Source organism: Schistocerca gregaria, chromosome 2 (genome assembly GCF_023897955.1).
Source record: "Schistocerca gregaria isolate iqSchGreg1 chromosome 2, iqSchGreg1.2, whole genome shotgun sequence".
Taxonomy (NCBI): Eukaryota; Metazoa; Arthropoda; class Insecta; order Orthoptera; family Acrididae; genus Schistocerca; species Schistocerca gregaria.
In genome coordinates, this window is record NC_064921.1 from 610,989,887 (window position 1) to 611,012,106 (window position 22,220).

General features: G+C 36.1%; 1 protein-coding gene across 1 annotated transcript in view; it reads right to left on the reverse strand.

The window, feature by feature from the left end:
- Positions 1-22,220, reverse strand: part of LOC126335899 (arrestin domain-containing protein 3-like) — a 65,972-nt gene that overhangs the window by 34,487 nt on the left and 9,265 nt on the right. Inside the window, exon 2 of the mRNA XM_049999371.1 lies at positions 5,581-5,718. Coding sequence (XP_049855328.1) covers positions 5,581-5,658 — 78 coding nt within the window. The 5' untranslated portion in view covers positions 5,659-5,718. The remainder of the gene's footprint in view (positions 1-5,580; positions 5,719-22,220) is intronic.

Sequence of the window (22,220 nt, forward strand, 5' to 3'; positions counted from 1 at the left end):
CTAGCCCAAACCACAGCCAAATCATTTATGGCCAGGTGGTGCACTTAAAGATTTGACTGTCGAAGTAGGTAGGATGAACAGCTGGCTTGTGTGTACATAACTGATTGTGCAGAATAGACTCATCTGTTTGCGATATATGAAGCTATATTGTCACATGTCATTATTGTTAATCATCATGACCCTGCTGTTAATTGGACTTGGTATGGTTTGGTGGTTTGGACTGTATCATGTTTGCTCCCAACAATCTCGGTTCACAAATTATTACTGATACTTTCCCACCCTTGAAAACGTGACACAAACTGGATTTGTGCATGACTGCAGTATAAGTTTTCTAGCCAGTTACTCACATAATAAACACTTCTGAGGGTATCTGTTGGGGTACCATATTAACTTCTATTGGTAGTTTAATATCTGCGCGATTGTGTTACTACTTTTCAAAGGAAACAGTTACTAATATCTGCAATGACAAATGTCTCTTTACAGAGCACTAATAGCTTAAACAACTTTCAAATGAACACAACTAATTCCCATTTTACCATATAGCTAACAGGAATTTTCAATCCATAAATATAAATAATCAGATAATTTACAGAACGAGTTGCTATTAACACTTTTTATGGGATTCCCAGTTTCTTGGGTATATGTTAGATTGTAACTTAAAGGTATTTGAATTACATATTGGCTGTTTAGACTGAAAAAAATATAATCTAATATTTTTAAAATGGTGACAATAATAAATTTAAATTACTTCAAAAGTTTTTTTTAAAACTGAACTCAAGTTTCCACATGTTCAAATATGTTTTTATTTTACATTTTAGTATATTTCTACTTAAATGAAATAATTTTCTGTAATTTATTCAGGCATAACAAAGATAATCAAAATTTATATGATTTCTGAAGTATTTTTGTGTATCAAGTAATCTGATTATCCAAGTTTATTGGGTACTCCAAGTAATTGTACATATTGAGTGCTCTGATTATCCATGTTTATTGCGTGCTCCTGTTTGAGGTGAAAATGGGGTCACTGGGCTGGGTAGCAGCCTCTTATGTGCAGTGCACACCTGACCCATCAAGGGGGACACCATAGTTCTCAACACTATGGTGCAAGTCTAGGAAGGCACAGCCTGACTTGGTACAGGACCTTCCAAGTCTCAGTTCAGAATAAGGAAGCCAGAATCAGTTCTGTGGACAATGCTGAAGATTGTAACATTTCTTGAGACTCTGTAAGCAAGGCTGATCTTCTCAACCTTCTCTGCCTATTCCTTGAATGATCCAAGAATGACCTCAAATCCCAGATGACAGTCATTGTTTGTTCTAGCACACACCACTATCTGTAGTTGGTTGCATCCTGTTACCTCAATAGTAGCTGGTACAGCCTCTTCAGCATGCTGAATGAGGCCCCAGTTGTACACTGAGTGCACCTAGAATTCCTGCCTGACCCTTGCTGTCATTTCCTTAAGGAGTACCTTTATTCATGACAAGTTTGAACAGTCAGAAATCAAAAGGCCCTTACCTTTTTGCACCTGCCTTTCCATGACATGTGATACAGCATGTTTCCCAACAGATTAAGTGAGTCTCTCCGGTTCAGTAACAAGGTCAGTGGGAAATAGCACCTTGAACATGTTGGTTAGAATTGAGGATTCTCCCTGATCTCCATTTCCCCCATACATGGAACTTAGATTTATCATTGACACACCACTCGATTTATCACTGACACATCACTCACGGACAAATGGATGAGCAGCAACAGTGTCTGTACTTCCTGTAGTGAAGACAGTATCCACAGGAAAGGATAGTATTTATGGTACATTTTGTGTCTTTCATACATGACTCTCAGGAGCCCTCCCAACACACCCATTTGCAGAAGGTTCCAAACACTTGACAGTTTGCTTATAAATGCCAATTAACTCATCCCATGATCAAGAACAGTATACACAGAGAAGCTGCACTGTGGCTAGTGTAATATTATATAGAACAATACACAATAACTTCAAGCTACGCTTGATGATTCCTTCTAGTTTACAGTACTGATATGCAACAGTTGTGTCTACAACTAACATGACTAACAGCTAAAATGAGATACCTACTATCGAAAGAGAAATATTTGGAATAAAATTTCCTTGTTACCTGAAAAATTTTTGAAGTTATGGTTACTAACAAACTCAAAAACAGCTTTAATTTACCAAAACTGCTGACAATATTTATGCCTGTTAAAAAACAAAACTAAATGTAACACAGTATGTTAGTTGTAAAATATTTGCAGTAAATGTAACTCACACATGCCAATTTACTAAGAAATATGTCATGTACAACAATTGTGACTTCCGAAAATGTTCAAAAATATTTGTTTACTCACTTATATATGCTCTGTAATTTAGGGTGAATAAGCTATTTTTCATGACGAATCTACTGCTAAAATTGTGTAATGTACACACACTCACAAGCATCCAAAAATTCTCATATATATACAATGAAATTCGGAATGATTGTATCTGAATGATGATAAGTAGGGTAGAACATTTTGTACCTTGGCACACATAAAGAATTTGCCTCTAGCCAGTCTCATAATAGAAGTTTCATATAAAGGGTGTACATAAAGTCCGGGAACACTTTCAATTATTTATGGCACAAGAACCAACCATTGTACAGATATCATACATATGTCATTTTGGAAAGAAACCCTGAAAGATTTTTTTTCATGTATACCACCACAGGGTAGTTTTGTAATTTGTCGATCGTCAGCACTAGTCGCAAATATGGCGAGTTCATGTGGGAAGCGAGCTTTCTGTGTGTTGGGTCACCAGATCTCACTCTGTGCGACTTTTTTCTGTGAGGACACATTAAAGATCCAGTGTATGTACTGCCTGTACCGCGTGATGTAACAGAGCTCTGGGAGGGAATATGAGAAGTGACAGCCACAGTCGCCAATGCTGTGCTGGGACGGGTATGGCAAGAATTCAGTTACCATATTGACGTCTGACAGGTCACTCATGGGTCACATATTGAATGTTTGTAAAAAAACTTTCAGAGTTTCTCTTCAAAATGCAATATGTATGACATCTGTACAATATTTAGTTCTTGTGCAATAAATAATTGAAAATGTTCCCAGACTTTATGTACACACTGTTTTTTCTTATTCCATTTTGAAAAGATAGTATTCACATTATGTGTGCTGCAGTCTTTTTCTAAAATTATAAAAATTACTCAGGAGAAGTAACATTTTCCCAAAAGTGAAAAACCATTCCAAGGTATAACACTCTCATATAACTAGGAACAAATATTCCATCCCAATTTAAAAGTATTGCAATTGAGAAAATCTTGTCAATGCTGTTTTGAATAGTCTAAGTGTTACATCATTAGTCTACTACAGAACAACAACCAGTAAGCAAACTCAAATGAAGAAGAAGTAGCATCAAAAAATATTTAGGAGTTAAAAACAAAATTGAAATAGAAGCTATTGGCAACTGACACAGATTTCCATTTTCAACACAGGGAAACATGTTAAAGACATTAAAGAAACAGAGTTCATTTACAAATATCATATGTTACATAGCAGAAGACCTTCTAGATCAAGGTATAAGGTGATGCATGGCTTAGAATGTATGGCTTACACATCCACACATCATGTAGCCATGTGAGATTAAATACTGCTACAAACTGTTCATTTTAAATTTGAACTAGCTTATTTTAAATTCCTCATTCCTCAGTTTTCAACAAATTTTTACTTCTACCAAAAACTTTATATTCATACTAAAAATTTTATGTTCCTGAATTTTCCAATATTAAAACCATAATATTTTCCAAATTCTGGGCCATAATTTTGTAGGTCCAATTTTTCTGTGTCCAAAAATGTATACTGTTATTAGAAAAATGTTTTACTTTGTTAATTATTCCAACTGGAAAATTTCACTTTCTTGAAACCTTTTTGTGAACTTCGGGAATCCTTGTGCATGTTAAAACTGCTCTCCCATAAAATAGTACTGATAATTTGGAATTTGCTAATTATACACCTCTTAGTTAAATAAACTTATTGCTCTGCCTATCATATCATCTATGTCCCTTTTAATTTTCCTGTCTTTTATGTCAATATCTGAAATGGAATAGCTTAGTATTTGATCAATTTGTAATTTCTGTAATACATGCATCTACAAGCAAGAATTTCAGACAAAATCACAGTCATCTGCAATTGGTATCCAGTCAGTACAGTCACTATGTCAGTCAGTAACTAGTCAGTAGTTTAAGTTTGTAGTTGCAATGTGTCAGTTTGGTAAAGGATGCAGTGAGTCTCAAAACATGTAAAGTTAATTTATTAATTGGTGCCACTTTCTAAAATGGTTGAGCATTCCCCAAGTCTGAGTAGATATAGAAGTCATAAAGCTGATGATCAAAATACAGTGTGTGTTAATAAAAATAAACAGTCATGGACACAAAACACTAAAATGTTGTGCATATCATTCAATAACAGTATACCATCATCAAACGTTCCAAGAAGAAGATTAACAGCTGAAAAATGCTACTGTCAGAACATGAAAAAGGCAAATAAGCTCCTCTTTGAAAGATTCTGACAAAAAATGTAGAACCAGCTGCCTCAATCTTCATTCTGCCTTCATCATCAAAAATTTTGGCATGCCAATATATTCAAGCTCTTTTTAACACAGAACATTCTATACATACATCTCTCTCCCACTGTCTTTTCTCCCACTGGCACTTTCTCCTATCTTTCTCTCCATCTATCACAGTGTTCATCCCTTTCTTTTGCTCTTTCTTACTACTTTCTCCTTCTTAACCACTTTCACTCTATCTCTGTCTCCCAGCTGCATTCTGGATGAAGTGTTTCTGGATGAAGTGTTTAAATTATTGAAGAATTAAAGAATGTCTTCCCCCATCATGTAGGATTATGTCATGACCTATTACAACAGTTCACAAACCTGATATCCCTCTTGTGCTGTGAATAGTGTTCTTATTAACATGTGTTCTTATTAACATGTACCCTGAATCATATTCATGATACTTGTCACATCTAATTAGTTCTAATAGAAAGCTGGTACAAATAACAATTTTTTTGCAAGGTAAAAAAGACACATTTTTTCTGAAATACAGACAGATAACAAAGGGATACAAATTTTTAACAAAACATCTTAAAAATATGATATAATGAATAGCAAGTTTGTTAAACTGAGTGGAATAAAATTCTGGATAATAACACATTCTCAGCTTGCTGATCATGTGATGTACAGATGGGAGAAACATGCAATGGAAATATGTGATACAGAAATGTATGTTTCCTAACAACAGCACCTCAGAATTCAACATTAAAAACCTGGCGATTCCATTTTATTAGCTTATTTGACATGTACCATACAAAATTTTATGTTACAGTTTCATCTGCTACGAGGATAGCAACAGACTTCCCTTTTAATAATAATCATCTTTTATGTCATAGCAACTAATGATATGTTATTTGTGACCTGAGAGTCTCTGAAATGAGAGAGCTCTACAGAAATTAAACTATCCGGTATCAAGAAATTTGACCAAAAGTAACACAAAATAAACAGGAATTAATAAATGGAGTATACTTACAAGGACCTCCAACAAAGTAATATTTTGTTTCAAAGTACTTTTCATATGCTGAAAATGTAACACTCTTGGTTTCACCATTTCTTCTCACTCGTTCAGTCCACCTCACATTGGCTTCACCTCTGAATTTTGCAGAAATATCTGCATAAAAGATAAAAGGCATAGAAAGGTTAAGTGGGCGCATGTGTGTGTGTAAATCGGAATCAATTACATCTGATCAATTTGTCACAAAGTAACATTTTTAGAACATTCAGAAGAGAGTACAAAGGTGCACATTTACATATAGATAATTTATGCTAAGAATTTTCTTTATCTCTCAAAATTTATTCAAGAAACTGCATGAAAGAAAAATGGATACATTCCTGTTTATAAACATGATGGCACTTCTTACCTGTAGAACAAATTTCCATTACTGTGGAGGTAAACATCTGACATACTTTGTATTTATCTAAAAGTCAAATTTTCATTTCCACAGAGGCATAATAAGGTTTAACAAGGGGGTGCAGCTATAAGACACTGGATTCCTGTTCAGGGGTACATCAGTTCCAGTCTGATCCAGTCATTCAAAATTAGATTTTCTGCGGTTTCCATTAATCCTATAGCACATTCTTTGTTCCCATAATCCTTATGGTCTCAATATTTGCTAGCTCTATGCCCCATATCCACACCAACCCCACTCCCTGCCCCAAAACTCTAACTTCACTCATCCTGCACTAGACTAGCATGGAAAGGAGCATCAAACCAGTCTCTGGACTGAAGACCATAACAACAACATTACGGCCAGAAGCTTTGGGAAGAAAAGGACAACATTACGACCAGAAGCTTTGGGAAGAAAAGGACACTTAAAAATGAGAAACAACAGTCTTTTTCATTTACAATGCAAAACTTAAGCTTAATACAGGTTCAATTGTACATTATGACCACCTTTTTAGTAGCTTGTTTGCCCGTCTTTGGAATAAAGCATACCATTGATTCCGTGTATAAGGGGGCCAATGGTTTGTCGGTATGTTTGTGGAGGTATGCGGCATTAGATATCAATGTACGGGTCATGTGATTCATGTAAATAACGGGTGCTTCCTTTACGTATACGGTGATGGTGCCCAATAATGACACAGATGGGCTCCATAGGATTTACATTAGATGAATTTGTTTGCTGAGACACTATAATGCTCCTCAAACCACTTAGAATAGTTCTGACAATTATACTGTTGAAATATGATACCTCCTTTTGAGAAGATATCAAACACAAAGGGATGCAGGTGGTTTTCAGCTGTCTGTGTGTCTTTGATTACTAGCACAGGTCCCATGCGAGCACAGGAGAATGAACGCATAACATACTACTGATCCCACCAGCCTGTATCCATGACATGCTGCATGTTTTGAGCTGCTGTTCATCTCGGTGCTGGTGTTTGTGGAGCCAGTTATCGACCTAGTATAGCAAAGATGTAATTCACCTGAGGAGCTGACATGTTTACGTTGATGAACAGTTGAAACATTATGGTCCCATACTCACTTTAATTGTAACTGATGATGTCACTGGGTCAACAATGAACATGTAGAGGCGGTCTGCTGTGGAGCTCCACGTTCAATGAGGTATGATGAACAGTGTGCTCCAAAACACTTATGCGTGCACCAGTATTGTGCTCTATTGGCAGAGATGCCACAGGTCACCATACATCCTACATTACTGAGCAGACAAGCCTCTGAAATCCATGTTCTGTGAAGAGTCATGGATGTCCAACCATAAATTGGCTAGTGCTAGCTTCGCTGTCCTACCTCTTTCCGTAGATTCTCATGACAGTAGCATGTGAACATTTGACCAGCTTTGGTGTTTTTGAGATGCTCATTCACAGACTCTGAGTAATAATAATCTGCCCTTTGTCAAAGTTGCTTATCTCAATGGATTTCCCCATTTGCAGCCCATCTCCACTAGGGTGATCCCTCTTAGGTGTCTGCTCCAGTTACATACTTTTGTTACCATGTCACGTGGCTGAAATACCAGCAGGCAGCATACAGTGTCATGGTGGGCAGTGGTTATAATGTTTTGGCTTATCAATGTATACTGTATGTTGTCAAAGTATTCATTCAACTTAATACAGAAAGTGGAGAATGACAAGACAAACATATTTGGAATGACTGTTCACAGACTTCAGCTTTAATTGTTATGAAAAAAGTTGTTGAAGAAAGCCTTAAGTTTATAAACATGGTTTTCAGATGATGCCCCACAGTGTTGCTGAAGTGGAAGGTGTCACACCATGTAGAGAATACTTTCTTCATTTAGAGATGGAAGCAAGCGAAACTAGCATGAAGTGTCTCGTAGTGTCTGTTATTTAACAATATTATGAGAAGGAAAGTTGCCACTCACCATATAGTGGAGATACCGATTCGCAGATAGGCCTGTCTGATTAGAGTCTGTTATTTATGTCACTAAAGACTGGACCTTAGATTGATTGGAGTAGGATGTAGGAAGGCATGGCCATGGTGTGATCACAGAACCATCCAAATAATCACTTACTTATTTATTTACTCATTTGCTTCATGGCCTGCTGCAAGCCTTTTTAATTTATGCTATTTGCATGACTTTCATCTCAGGTTTCTTAATTGTAATTGTCTTATTTAGATTGCTGATGAGTACATATGTGGCAACGTGTCATGTTTTATTTTGGAGAAACACAGGAGACTTAAATTAAAACTGTCAGTCAGGAATTTAAACCTGATTCATACAGAATATGATTTCAAAAAGGTATAATCCAAATGAAAAATAAAAATTCCACTGGTGTGGATTATATATCTATCAAAGTACTGAAGCTCTACTGCTAATTTATTCTTAAAGTTCTCTGTCATGTATATAATGAGTCTTTAAATCAAGGTACTGTCCATAATAGACTCAAATATGCAATTGTTAAACCACTGTTCAAAAAAGATGATAAAGCTGAAGTTTCAACGACTGGCCAATTTCAGTGCTACCAAATCTTTCTAAAATTCTAGAGAAACTTATTTTCAAGAACATTCTTTAAAAAATCAATTTGAATGCCAAAACTTCAACTGAACATAACATTTTCTCATTTCTCAACCAACTCCCCAAATCTATAAACAATTAAATGTCTCCAGTTGGAATATTTTGTGAACTTTTTAAAGCATTCAGCAGTGTAGATCATGAAGTTCTACTAATGAAGGCTGACTACTATGGCTTAAAAGGTAAAGAAGGGATGCGGCTCAAGTCATATCTAGATGACACAATGCAGAAGGTAGTACTGAATAATTCTGCAAAGCCATCTGCCTGCTCTGGATGATGCACAGTGAAATGTGGAGTACTGCTGGGCTCGAAGATTGGTCCTTACTTTCCCTAACCTGTATCAATGACCTGCCATGCTGTAGGGCACAAAAAGCACACTTCATCCTAGCTGCAGATAACATAACCAATACGACTGACAAAGTACCCAACTGCAGTCTAGAGAACATTATGGCTAGTATGTTTAGGGAAGCTCTAGATTGGTTCACTTCAAATGGCCTGTCCCTCAAAGATAACAAGACTCAGTTCATTTACACTTGAACAGAAAACAGGAGTACGTTGAAATAAAATATGGTGACAAAGAAATACTGAGAATTGACAATCAGTAAAAGACTGCAAGAGTGATTCATCTGCACACACAGACAGTGATCACAACATGGTCTCAATAAAAAGATCATTCAAATTCAGGTGTTTGAAGAAAAGACAGTACAACAGGATCGGGAAAATGGAAAAACTGAAACTGAGAGATTGGCAAGGCATTATGCACAAGAAACAGACAACTTAGCTAAAAATTTCCAATATGTTGAAGTAAAAGAAAATTAGGAACAAATTAAATCTGGCGTATACAAATCATAAGAAAAAAATAGCTGAGAAAACTAAATCCAAATACAAGAGGAAACAGATTACAGCAGATGTTATTCAGCTTATTGAAAACAGAAGACTACACAAAAATACACCTGTTGAACAAGTAAAAACTGAATACAGAAAATTAAGGAATTTAGTAAACAGAGAAGGTAGGAAAGCAAAAGAAAGTTTTCTTCAGGAAATGTGCAGAGAAGTGAAAGAAAACATGCAAAATGGAAGAGCTGATATAGCCTACAGAACAACAAATAAATTTTATAACAAACACAAAACAACAAACTTGGATGCCGTAGCAGACAAAGAGGGAAAAATGCTGTTTTGTGCATATTTGATGAAGAGACGGAAAGAAAACATTGAGGACTTGTATGATGGAACACTTTTACTGAGTGATGTAATAGGAAAGCAAGAGGAAGTACACAAAGATGATAAAGGAGACAACATTCTGGAAGAATTTGATAAAGCCTTTAGAAAGCTACAGAACAAAGCCAAGGGGACTGATGACATTCCAGCAGGACTAATCAAGAATGTTGGTGACAATATGAAAAAGATGCTGCTGAAAATGATTAAGTACATCTATAACACAAGAAGGATGTCAACCAACTTCCAGAAATATATCATGGTTTCTCTATGAAAGAAGGTGGAGCTACAAAATGTGAACAGTATCAAACCTTACGCCTAATACAACATGCATTAAAAACTCTTGCAAAGATACTTTTTAGAAGAATTGAAGAGAAAGTGAAGGATATGGTGATTGAAGGTCAGCTAGGATTTAGTAGGGGATCAGTAACAAGAGAAGTGATTCTGGCACTGACTCTTCTTGTTGAAAAGCAAATACAGGCAATTAAACCAACTGACATTGTCTTTGTAGGCCTGGAACAGGCATCTGATAATGTTATCTGGCAAAAGATGTTCAGACTGTTGAAGAAAGCAGGTCTAAAACATAAAGGTGTGCAGGTGTCACACAGCTTCTATAAGGATGGACAGGTAGTAAACATTAGGTGAGGCATGAGGCAAAGATGTGCTCTTTTTCCTCTTATATTCCACGCTTATCCCAAGGAAGCTATAGACCAAGTTCATAAAACTGCTGAGGTGGGGATCAAAATTAATGGGAAGAAGATAGACATGCTACATTACACATATGACATTGCTGTTATCACAGACATGAAATAGCTCTATAGAAAGTCCTCAGCACAATGGAAAGGATTTTCTGCGGTCAGTATGGTATGAAGATAAACAAGTGGAAGACTAAAGTATTGATGTGCAGTGCTGAAGAAGAGTATGGGGCTGGCAGAAGTCAGAAATGAATTGTAAGCAGAATACAACATTCTAAATTTTCATTTAATTTAAGAACTTCCTCACCAGTAAGAACATCAGTCTGGATACAAAGAAACTGGTCATGAGAGTATTTGTTTGGAGTGTGGCCCTATACAGATGTGAAACTAGGACAAAAGGAAAACAAGAGAGAAGACAGCTAGAAGCCCTGGAATTTGGTTTTACAGAAAGGTGATGAAAATCAGCTGGAAAGACAGAGTTGCCAAAGAAAAGGTACTGGGTACTGAGAAGAGTACAAGAACCTGATCTCTGTGGAGGCGCATCCAAATAAGAAGAGACAAACTCATAGTGCACATTTTGAGACACAATAATATCATTGGAACAATAGCAGGAGCTACTGAGGGAAAGAATCACAAAAACAACCAATGACATCATTATACGCACCAAATGATGAAGTACAGCAGATGCACTACATATGTGGAAATGAAGAGGAAGGCAGACAAAAGTGAGGAATGGCATACTCAGGGTTGAATACAAAAAGAGAAACAGTCTTCCAAATTCCTGGGATTACATATTAGCAACAACCTAAACTGGTCCATTTGCATCGACCTATGTAAAAGACTGAATTCAACAGCATTTACCATTCATTCAGCCGCATCTGTTAGTGATTTGGAAGCAACATAAAAAAAGCTAAAATTTTATTTTTACATAGCTCTTTCTTTTCTTCACAGCACTGATATATCAATTGTTGACAGAATGCTTCTTATATGAATTAGGTGCAAGCCTTATAATTTGTTCATGTGACAATTATTACTGCTCTAATCCATGTTATTATTTGAATACTTGGACTTAACTTTCCATGTATATGTTTACGTATGATTTAAACTGTAAGCCTCATGACCGTATACATATGGTTATATGGTTATTACTACAACAATCTTACACATTCTACACCCTATCATTATTGTAAGCCTTATAATTTGTCCATTTGATAATTTTACTGCTATAATTTGTGTTGTTACTTGAATACTTAGACCTTATTTTTCATGTATGTGTTCACATATGATTTAAACAGTAAGCATCATGACCATTTACATATGGTTGTTACTAAAATAATCTGACACATTCTACATTCTAGCAATACCTTCATATCAAGGACCTATAGAACTCAAAAATAAATAAATAAAAATAAATTAACACACAAACAGCAGCACAGAAACAATAGTTTATTAAGTCAATACAATTTTTTGTCTATTTTTGCATGTAATCGCCACCAACTTTCATACACTTATCCCTTCTTATCCTCTCTGTGAATTCTGTACCTTGATTATTGACCTGGATTTGTGTTTTTTTCTTCACCTTTTCACTGCAGCTGAACCTGATGCCACACAAAGCTTCTTTCATCAGAGCAAACATGAAAAATATCTGAACGGGCAATGGCAGGGCTGTAGGAAGAATGAAGTAACACCTCCCAACCAACTTTGCCATTAATTTAGAGTCAGTTGTGTTATATGGGGCTGAGAGTTACCTTGAAGAAGGAGCAGCACTTCTGCCATCCATCACTCTGGACATTTCCTCTTTAGCATGTGTTATACATTTTTCTCAGTCATGCCTAAGTAGTATAGGCTGTTGACAGCAGATTACTCCTTCAAAAAATCATGGTCAAAAATGTTCTGTTTGTATTTCTTGTGGAGAGGTGATTTAGCATGTTCCCATTGTGGTCTATGAAGCCTTGACTCCATCTCAAATAATCTATCCAGGTTTCATCATATGTTAAAATCCTGTCAAAGAATGCATCACTTTTACTACTGAAAACTTTTTTGAGCCTAGTGTTAATGCAAAATCTCTGCTTATTGTGACGAGTAGTAAGCTCTCTGGAGTCCCACATCGCACACGTCATACAGTTGTTCAGTTCGTCTTGAATGATGGAATGAGTTGTAACAACACTTACTCAACTTTTTGGCAGTTTGTTCAACTATAAGTTGTCAGTCTTCTTGGATAAGAGGATATTAAGAGGCTTGCAGCACTGGAGCCAATACTGCTAATGAATGCCCAGCAATGTGTTAATTGATTATGCTTTTATGGCCACTTTTAAACTTTTTCATCCACATGTAAAAACTTAATGCCATATTTAATTTGTTCCTAATTTTCTTTTACTTCAATATATTGGAATTTTTTAGCTAAGTTGTCTGTTTCTTGTGCATAATGCCTTGCCAATCTCTCAGTTTCAATTTTTCTGTTTTCCAGTTCCTGTTGTAATGTCTTTTCTTCAAACACCTGAATTTGAATGATCTTTTTATTGAGACCATGTTGTGATCACTGTCTGTGTGTGCAGATGAATCACTCTTGCAGTCTTTTACTGATTGTCAATTCTCAGTATTTCTTTGTCACCATATTTTATTTCAACGCACTCCTGTTTTCTGTTCAAGTGTAAATGAACTGAGTCTTGTTATCTTTGAGGGACAGGCCATTTGAAGTGAACCAATCTAGAGCTTCCTTAAATATACTGGCCATAATGTTCTCTAGACTGCAGTTGGGTACTTTGTCAGTCGTATTGGTTATGTTATCTGCAGCTAGGATGAAGTGTGCTTTTTGTGCCCTACAGCACGGCAGGTCATTGGTACAGGTTAGGAAAAGTAAGGACCAATCATCGAGCCCAGCAGTACTCCACATTTCACTGTGCACCATCCAGAGCAGGCAGATGGCTTTGCAGAATTATTCAGTATTACCTTCTGCATTGTGTCATCTAGATATGACTTGAGCCGCATCCCTTCTTTACCTTTTAAGCCATAGTGGTCAGCCTTCATAAGTAGAACTTCATGATCTACACTGCTGAATGCTCTCTTTTTGTATTCAACCCTGAGTATGTCATTCCTCACTTTTGTCTGCCTTCCTCTTCATTTCCACATATGAATTGCATCTGCTGTACTTCGTCATTTGGTGCATATAATGACATCATTGGTTGTTTTAGTGATTCTTTCCATCAGTAGCTCCTGCTATTGTTCCAATTATATTATTGTGTCTCAAAATGTGCACTATGAGTTTGTCTCTTCTTATTTGGATGCGTCTCCACAGAGATCAGGTTCTTGTACTCTTCTCAGTATCCAGTACCTCTTCATTGGCAACTCTGTCTTTCCAGCTGATTTTCATCATCTTTCTGTAAAACCAAATTCCAGGGCTTCTGGCTGTCTTCTCTCTTGTTTTCCTTTTGTCCTAGTTTCACATGTGTATTGGGCCACACTCCAAACAAATCCCACAAAGTCATCCGGCAGCACACTCGTGAAGACTATTTACAACATATCCACTGGAAAAGCCTGAAGAGTCACAATATTTATGATGTTTCTACAATTTTCAAAACTAGCTATTGGACAACAGAACACTGTTCTTTGAACAGTTTGTGATGAAGCACAAACAGAATAGGGTGATGTGGGAGAATGGAAAACAGAGGAGTGATGTGATTGATAACAATGCTGTAGAGGTTAAGTTTTTAAATGAACAGAGAGACTTAATGGACACTGATCTGGAAGATGATAGTGGTTATAAAGCAGACATGAATGTAGCTTTGAATGATAGGGTTGAAAGTCATACTGTAGATGAGAGGATAAAAGAGTCAACTACATCGTGTAGTGATGTGAGCAAAACGGACAAAAACAGTACTGAAGTGAAATCGTTAAGGCTAAGGAGGAAGAAGTTAATAGCGAAAGTCAGCAGAGACGAAAGTTTATGGCAGATGGAAAATTGGAAAGTGATGTTAAGGCAAATTATGAGTAGTTTGAGTATGAAAGAAGACATTAGGAGGGTGGAAAATAAAACTGATTGGATTAAAACACATGGAGGAACTAAAGACAGAAATTAAAAAGGAAATTAAGGCAGTCACATCTAATAATTTAGAAGGTTGAGGAGGCAGTGAAAGATTGTTATGAAAAGATAAAGAAAGAAAGTAGTACAGGATACTAATGAGAAGTTAACGTTAATGAGTAGTAAATTTGTAGAAGAGAGAAAGAAACCTTGTGATGACTGTAGTAGGAGGGTGGAGGCTTCCGAGAAACAGCGTAAAGATGAACCAGATAGGAAATTTTGTGCTGAAAATAGGGTTAAACTTGAGAACCAAATCGATCAGATTAAAAAAGATTTAGAATCAGAGCTAGAAACCAATTTTGCAGTAATGGTACAAGAAAAACTGGTAAAAGTAAATAAAAATGTAGAGTAAAAACTGGCTGAAATGGAGAAAAAGGTGGAATAGGTACAAAATCTAAAGTATAGAATGTGTGGTAGGCCAAGCACTCCTTCATTTGGTAGTTGTAAGAAATTTAAAAATATTATGAGCAGGAAAGCTGCTACTCACCATATAGCGGGATACTGAGTTGTAGACAGGCACAACAAATAGACTCTCACAATTAAAGCTTTTGGCCATTGGCCTTCAGCAACAACTGACAACAGGCAATGTCTATTGTTGATGAAGGCCAATGGCCGAAAGCTTTAATTGTGGGAGTCTTTTTGTTGTGCCTATCTGCGACTCAGCATCTCCGCTATATTGTGAGTAACAACTTTCCTTCTCATAATATTGTTACACTCCAGCCTGGATTTTCTATTGTAAGACATTTAATAATTTTGAACCATATGGGGAAGTGCAGCCACTGGATTTCATTAGGGAATTTAATTATTTGACTAAAATATGAAATGACAAAGAAAAAATGCCATTTGTGAGATGTTTTTCGAAAGGGGATGCTTATGGATGGGCAGCTTAGGTAGCTAATAGTTGTACTTCGTGGCATAGCTTTAGAAAGCAATTTTAGATGAATATTGGTCCAAAGAGAAGCAGCAGATACTTTTGAGTGAATTTTGGGGAGGAGAGAGATTTCACTCAATGAAGGGTACTGTGAAAGGTTTCTGTCGATTTTGGATAAGTCAACTGAAATATCTGGGCAAAGAGCTAGGTAGTGAGTCAATAATTAGAAACTAAGTTGCCTCATGAAGTTAGTGAATTGCTTGTTCCTTCCTCTAGGGACAATATTGGCGATTTTTTGAATTATGTTGATAAAGTGGAGAGGGTGAAGCCCACAGAGGAAGATCATAGGAGGAATTTTGATGATAATAATCAATCAGGGAGAGAGTTTCAGGTAAATAGGATGAACAGAATTCTAGTATAAATTCAAGGAATGACTGGGTGGAGGAGAGCCAGAGCAAGTAGGGAGTTCCTCATTCTGTGCTGGATTCAATTGTGTGGCGGTAATGCTTATCCCAGCCATCTGTCTCATTTTTCCTGAGGCAGTCAAACTCTTCTCCTATTCTATCTGTACTTTATAAGTGAATCAGAAACATTCTATCTTTGACTTTCATGTGATTTTGCACAGCAGGATATTTTAGTATAGGAATATTCTAGAAAAGGTTTCTCCAGTGTTGTCTATATATATTATGTTGCGTTAGTGATAAGTAATTGTATCATAAAAGGATGGAAGAAAAGGAAAAAAAATAATGAAAGTAAGTTGGCATCATGGTTAAAGAATTTCTGTCCAACAAAGAGGGAAGGTAAACAGAAAATGAAAGGTGTCAGCATATGTGGAAGAATTGGTGCCAATTATCTGAATACTATAATTGACATCTGACGCAATCATATCATGTGTTAAAATTAGTATACTTTGGTGCAGCAGCAAGGGCATTAGGCCCATGCAGTAAAAACCCTCTTGAAAACATAGGTCTTAATATTAATTGTGGTATAATAGAAGTGTTTGTATTCAACACAATCAGCATATGGAGATAACTATGGACCTGTAGAATTGTGTCATGGTGCAGCTGCTTCCATTATTAAGGAAATAAAACTTTATACATAGTCTTTGTCTGTAGTAATGTGTGTGGAAAGAATAAGAAAGATTTGTATGTATATCACTCTTCAGGCTAGAATCTCAAGCAATTTGATGGAATACAGTGAAATAATAGTTTTTCTAAAAGATAATTTTGTCTGATCAGAAATGAGGGTTAAGTTTGCCTTTGCATAAGGATCTGTTACTGTGGAGTATTTTTCAGTAGAATTAATTTTGCATTGGGCAGGTGTTTATTTATTAGATAATGAAGCAATAATAAAATAACGAATAATGTTAGGATCTTAATGGTTAGGGAGCAAGTCTCTGCAGTAGGGATACTTTTTGAGAATTAACTCCACTAGCTAATGAGGTAAAAAATGTAAGTATAACAATGGAGCTGACACACATGATTGAGTAATGAAAAAGTTAACTGTATACAAACGTATGTGGTATAACTATATTGATGATCTATTTTTGAACTAGGCAACATTGGGTACTGTGTACATGTGCAATTCATGACACTACAGCTGGGAATGAGAGATTAACAGAAACAGCAATATTTTAGTGAGATACAAGTCATGTAACGCTACATTATCAAATCTATAGGTTATCTAAAAACTTCTGTTTGTGTTCTGAGGAATTACGATTATAAAGTGGGAATACTGAAATAAAGAAAAGTAATTTTGCTGATTAACTGATATCTGCAGTGCAAGATTAATGTGAATATTCTGATAGGTCAACTATTTGGTAACATTTTGCGAGGATTTAATTTTCAAGTTGAATGAGAGTAATATTCAGAGAAGCAGGGCAATGATTTGGTACGACTTCCATCTCCTTAATTTCAATTTGAGTAGTAATTAAGTTATGTGATGGTGACTTTATTCTTTTTTCATAATGTAATGATTAGTAAATCTATGCTACTGCATATTCTTGAGCTTTTGCTACAAGTAATGTACATATTTTGGACATTAAGGTGATATGAAGGCATAAATGGTGTGAATATCAAACCAGAACTAGGCATTTTAGTATTTTGGAAATGGAAAAGATACACAAATCTTTCAAGTCTAACCAGTTTGAGACAGAGTTATGAACTAGAGTAAGGTTTTCTAGCACAATATGCATTTGATTTTACATTTTTACTGGTCCATACCTTGTGCGTTATAGTCAATTTTTGGACTAATTATTGTGATGTTTTGAAAACTGTGTAATGTATTTATTAATGAAGTAGTGACTATTATTTGCCATTAGTGAGAAACATTTTTTTCATTATACCTATTTTGAAGTAAAAGTGAGTGTTCCATAGTAGGGTATTTTGTCTAATGTTTTTCATGTACTGTGGGGGAGGAGAACCACGTCTAAGGGAACTGACAGCAGTGCATTTCCTTACTAAATGCCACTTGGACCTGTTGAAGGTGTGGACAACCTGGTGAGAAAATGTGCTAAAGCTCATTAAAAGAGTGAAAGTGCTTGTGCAAAATACTAAGCATTGAAAAAGTGAAATTTTCTGTCTGAAAATGAACTGCAAGGCACAGTGCAATTTAACTTTTTGCAACCCATGATCATTTATTCTTAGCAGCAAGACAGGACTTGCATAAAGTGATACGTATCTTAGAACGTAATCTTTGTTTATCCAAAAAAGGACATCACTTATGATGAAGATGCCTATTTTTATTAAAAGTATAATTTGTGGATATTTTGTACCGCCGTACAATACACTTCATGTAAATATTTTGTATGGGGATTTTCATATGACCAGTTCATATATGTAGAAATCTGAAAACTTACATATTGTAGTTTTTGATAAGGAGATTTTTTATGGAATATTCTTTTGTGTGTAGAATGTTAAACCCAATTTCTGGGGTCGCTTGTGGTCATTGAATTGCCCAGTTAGCTATTTGTAATATCTACACTGTGTCATCAAAAGTATCAAGACAACCCCAAAACCACATGTTTTTCATATTAGGTGCATTGTGCTGCCACCTACCGTCAGGTATTCCATATCAGTGACCGCAGTAGTCATTATATATCATAAGACAGCAGAATAGGCCACTCTAAGGAACACATGGACTTCGAATGTGCTCATGTGATTGGGTGTCACTTGTGTTATACAACTGTGTGGGAGATTTTCACACTCCTAAACATCCCTAGGTCCACGGTCTCCAATGTAATAGTGAAGTGGAAACATGAAGGGTCCCATACAGCACAAAAGCATACAGGCTGACCTTGTCTGTTGACTGACATAGACTGTCGACTACTGAAGAGGGTCATAATGTGTAATAGACAGACATATACCCAGAACATCACACAGGAATTCCAAACTGCATCAGGATCCACAGCAAGTACTGTGACAGTTAGGTGGGAGGTGAGAAAACTTGGATCTCACAGTCGAGCAGCTCAATTGGTGTACAGAGCATAAACAATGGATGATTGAACAGTGGAAAAACATTGTGTGGAATGACAAATCACCGGTACACAAAGTGGCAATCCGATGGCAGGGTGTGGGTATGGCGAATGCCCGGTGATTGCCATCTGCCGGCATGGGTAGTGCCAACAGTATAATTAGGAGGCAGTGGTGTTATGGTTTGGTTGTGTTTTTAATGGAAGGGGCTTACAGCCCTTGTTGTTTTGTGTGGCACTATGACAGCACTGGCCTACTTTGATGTTTTAGCACAGTCTTGCTTCCCACTGTTGAAGAGCAATTTGGGGATGGCGATTGCATCTTTCACATGATCGAGCACCTGTTTATAATGCACGGCCTGTGGAGGACTGGTTACACAACAATAACATCCCTGTAATAGACTGCCCTGCACAGAGTCCTGACCTGAATCCTACAGAACACCTCTGGGATGTTTTGGAACACCGACTTGTGGCAGGTCTCACCAATTGACATTGATACCTCTCCTCAGCGCAGCTCTCCATGAAGAATGGACTGCCATTCCCCAAGAAAGACCCAGCACCTGATTGAACATATGCCTGTGAGAGTGGAAGCTCTGAGCAAGGCTAAGGGTGGACCAGTAGCATATTGAATTCCAGCCTTAACAATAGAGGGTCCCATGAACTTGTAAGTCATTTTCAGCCAGGTCTCCAATACTTTTGATCACAAATAATGTGTCAGGTCAATCCAATGAGGAGGTAAAATGTGATGAAGCAAGCTGGGATCTCTTTACTTCCTCTCTTGTTTCGTCATCTGCCACAAATTAATTTTATTTTCATTTTTGCCTAATTACCATTAACATGCATGAGTATAATCTGCATTTCCATAAAAGAGAAAGGCTGGCCCTTAGTTTTAAGAAATACAGCACCAGGTCTAATTTTTTTCTTAATTTTGTGTATGTAATTATTATCCTAATTTATTTTTACCATTCCTAGTTAAGATCTTTTGCTACAGATCATTATAGGGTGAAATCAGTAATGTTTTTGTGACTCAGATTCTATTGTTGATTAATAAACAAATATAAATTTTGTACTAATTATAAACATTTGGAAGAAGAATTACTAGGATTCTTAAAGCATTTATTTGGCTCTATTCGAAAACATATTAGCAAAGCCAGCCTTTAACTGATTCCAAAATAATTACCAGGTTTGTCAATAGTATTGTTTGTATAACTATATCTGTTAATTTCATTATTTAAACAAATAATTTGGCCTAACCTTTGTGATAGAGGAAACTGTTAAAAAGAAGGAACTTTTCAATGTATTCAGTTAATTGAGTGAGTCATGCTTTAATTGTAATTTCTGTAACTTAAACATCAATCAAAGTATAGTTTCAGTGCTTATTATTGTGAGGATATATAAATGACCGACTTTGGGCCCCGAATCAGTCCTTGGCCAATTTTCAGACGAGAGACATGTATTGGTTAGATTAAGAACAATCCATCAACTTAAAAGTGGAATAAGTGTAACAAAAATAGGCCATGTGTTTGAACAATTAATGAAAATATCTGTTTATTTTATTTGAAAAATAGTGTCACATGTACCATTTTATTCTGTAAGAACAGAACTGTGTGGTTAGGTTTCTACTGCTCACAGATGTTCAACAGAAAATTATTGTAGCAGTATGCTGATGTTGCCTGCGACCTATTAATGAAGCTTATTAACATTTACCAATAGTGAATCAGTATAACAATGCAGTATGTTGACACCGCGGGCTATAAATGAAGAAATAAAGAAGGCGAACGTCACAAATTGAACATGTCACTGTAACTAAGACCTCGGACATTTCAGGAAGTCCAAAGAAGAAAGGAAGGTGATAACACAGTTATGAATAAATGACAGAAGAAGTATAAACTTACAGCTGATGAGACTATGTAGATGCAAGACATACTATGAACAAGTTTTTAAGAAGATCAAGCCAAATTTCAAGATATATGCTCCTTTGTAGGCAACAAACATGACATAGAAACTCAGGAGAAAACGACAGCAGAGGTACCATAGGGAGTTAAACAATTAAAAAATAGCGAAGCTCCAAGAACTGTTTGTATAGAGTAGTTGAAGGCCAGGCCAAACATATTATTTGAACATCTCATGAACCTGTGTAATCTCTTAGTGGAGAGGAAATCCCTGTCAAGTTTGAAGAAGGGTACATCGCAAATATATTTAAAAAGGAAAGAAAAGGTTATTGCTCGAATTGAGGCATCACAGTTCTCTCTTCCATATTATGATCCTCAAAACTATAATTTAGAGAGAAATTGAGTGGCACCCGAGCAGACAGATCATGTATTGATAATATCTGCATAATTAGACAGATGACTGACAAGAGTATGAACAATAACTTGGAGACACACATGGTTTTTATACAGTGCCATAAGTCCTATGACCACTGAATTTTATCAAAAATCAGATCACTTTTACTAAGGAAATGTTAAGAAGATTTACAGAGCAATTTTCACAGTGGAGTATGAAAAAAATTTCATAAAACTGAATACTTTGTTGTTGGGAGTTATAAGGAGGGATCTTGTTGCGGGTAATGATCTATAGTAAATTGTAGTTAGTCATATAAATATTTACGGACAATCATTTTGGACAACAGTACAAGCATTGAGGAAATAAAACACAGAATAGGAAAGGGAAAAGTTGCCATTAAGCAACTACAGTCCATTATTTGGCATAAAAATACATCAAAAAATTTGAGAAGGAGGATATACAAAACTATACTTGAAAGTATTACTCTGTATGGTGATGAACGGTGGGAAGTCTCCAAGCTCAATGAGAATTTTATCTGGTTGACAATTATGTTATACTTTTACATTTGAGATTTTACTCCTATGACATTTCTGTTTGACAAGAGCACTTTTGCGCAGACATTTTAAACTAGGGTTTGATTACACGTATTTCCTGTAGCTTTTTATTCTCATTCTAGACACAACTGAAAACAAACACTGAACTTGATATGGACATCTTAGAAGAATGGCTGACAGAAGATGGTGATAATAAACCTTGTGATGTCTTTCTGTTTCAATAAACTTCTACAAAACTACTAGATGAATTTCATGGGGTTTTTGCAAGTAACTTGAGCACAGTTTGGAGCACCTTACAGACTTTAGTTAATCAAAATCAAGTCATGGGAAAAAAGGGTATCATGATTTAAAGTTTTACTAAATCTGTCTGGTCTGTTTGAGCATACTAATCTCAAAAACCACTAGATAAATTTTCATGAAGTTTTTCAGGTAACTTAAGTACAGCTTGGAATACCGTAT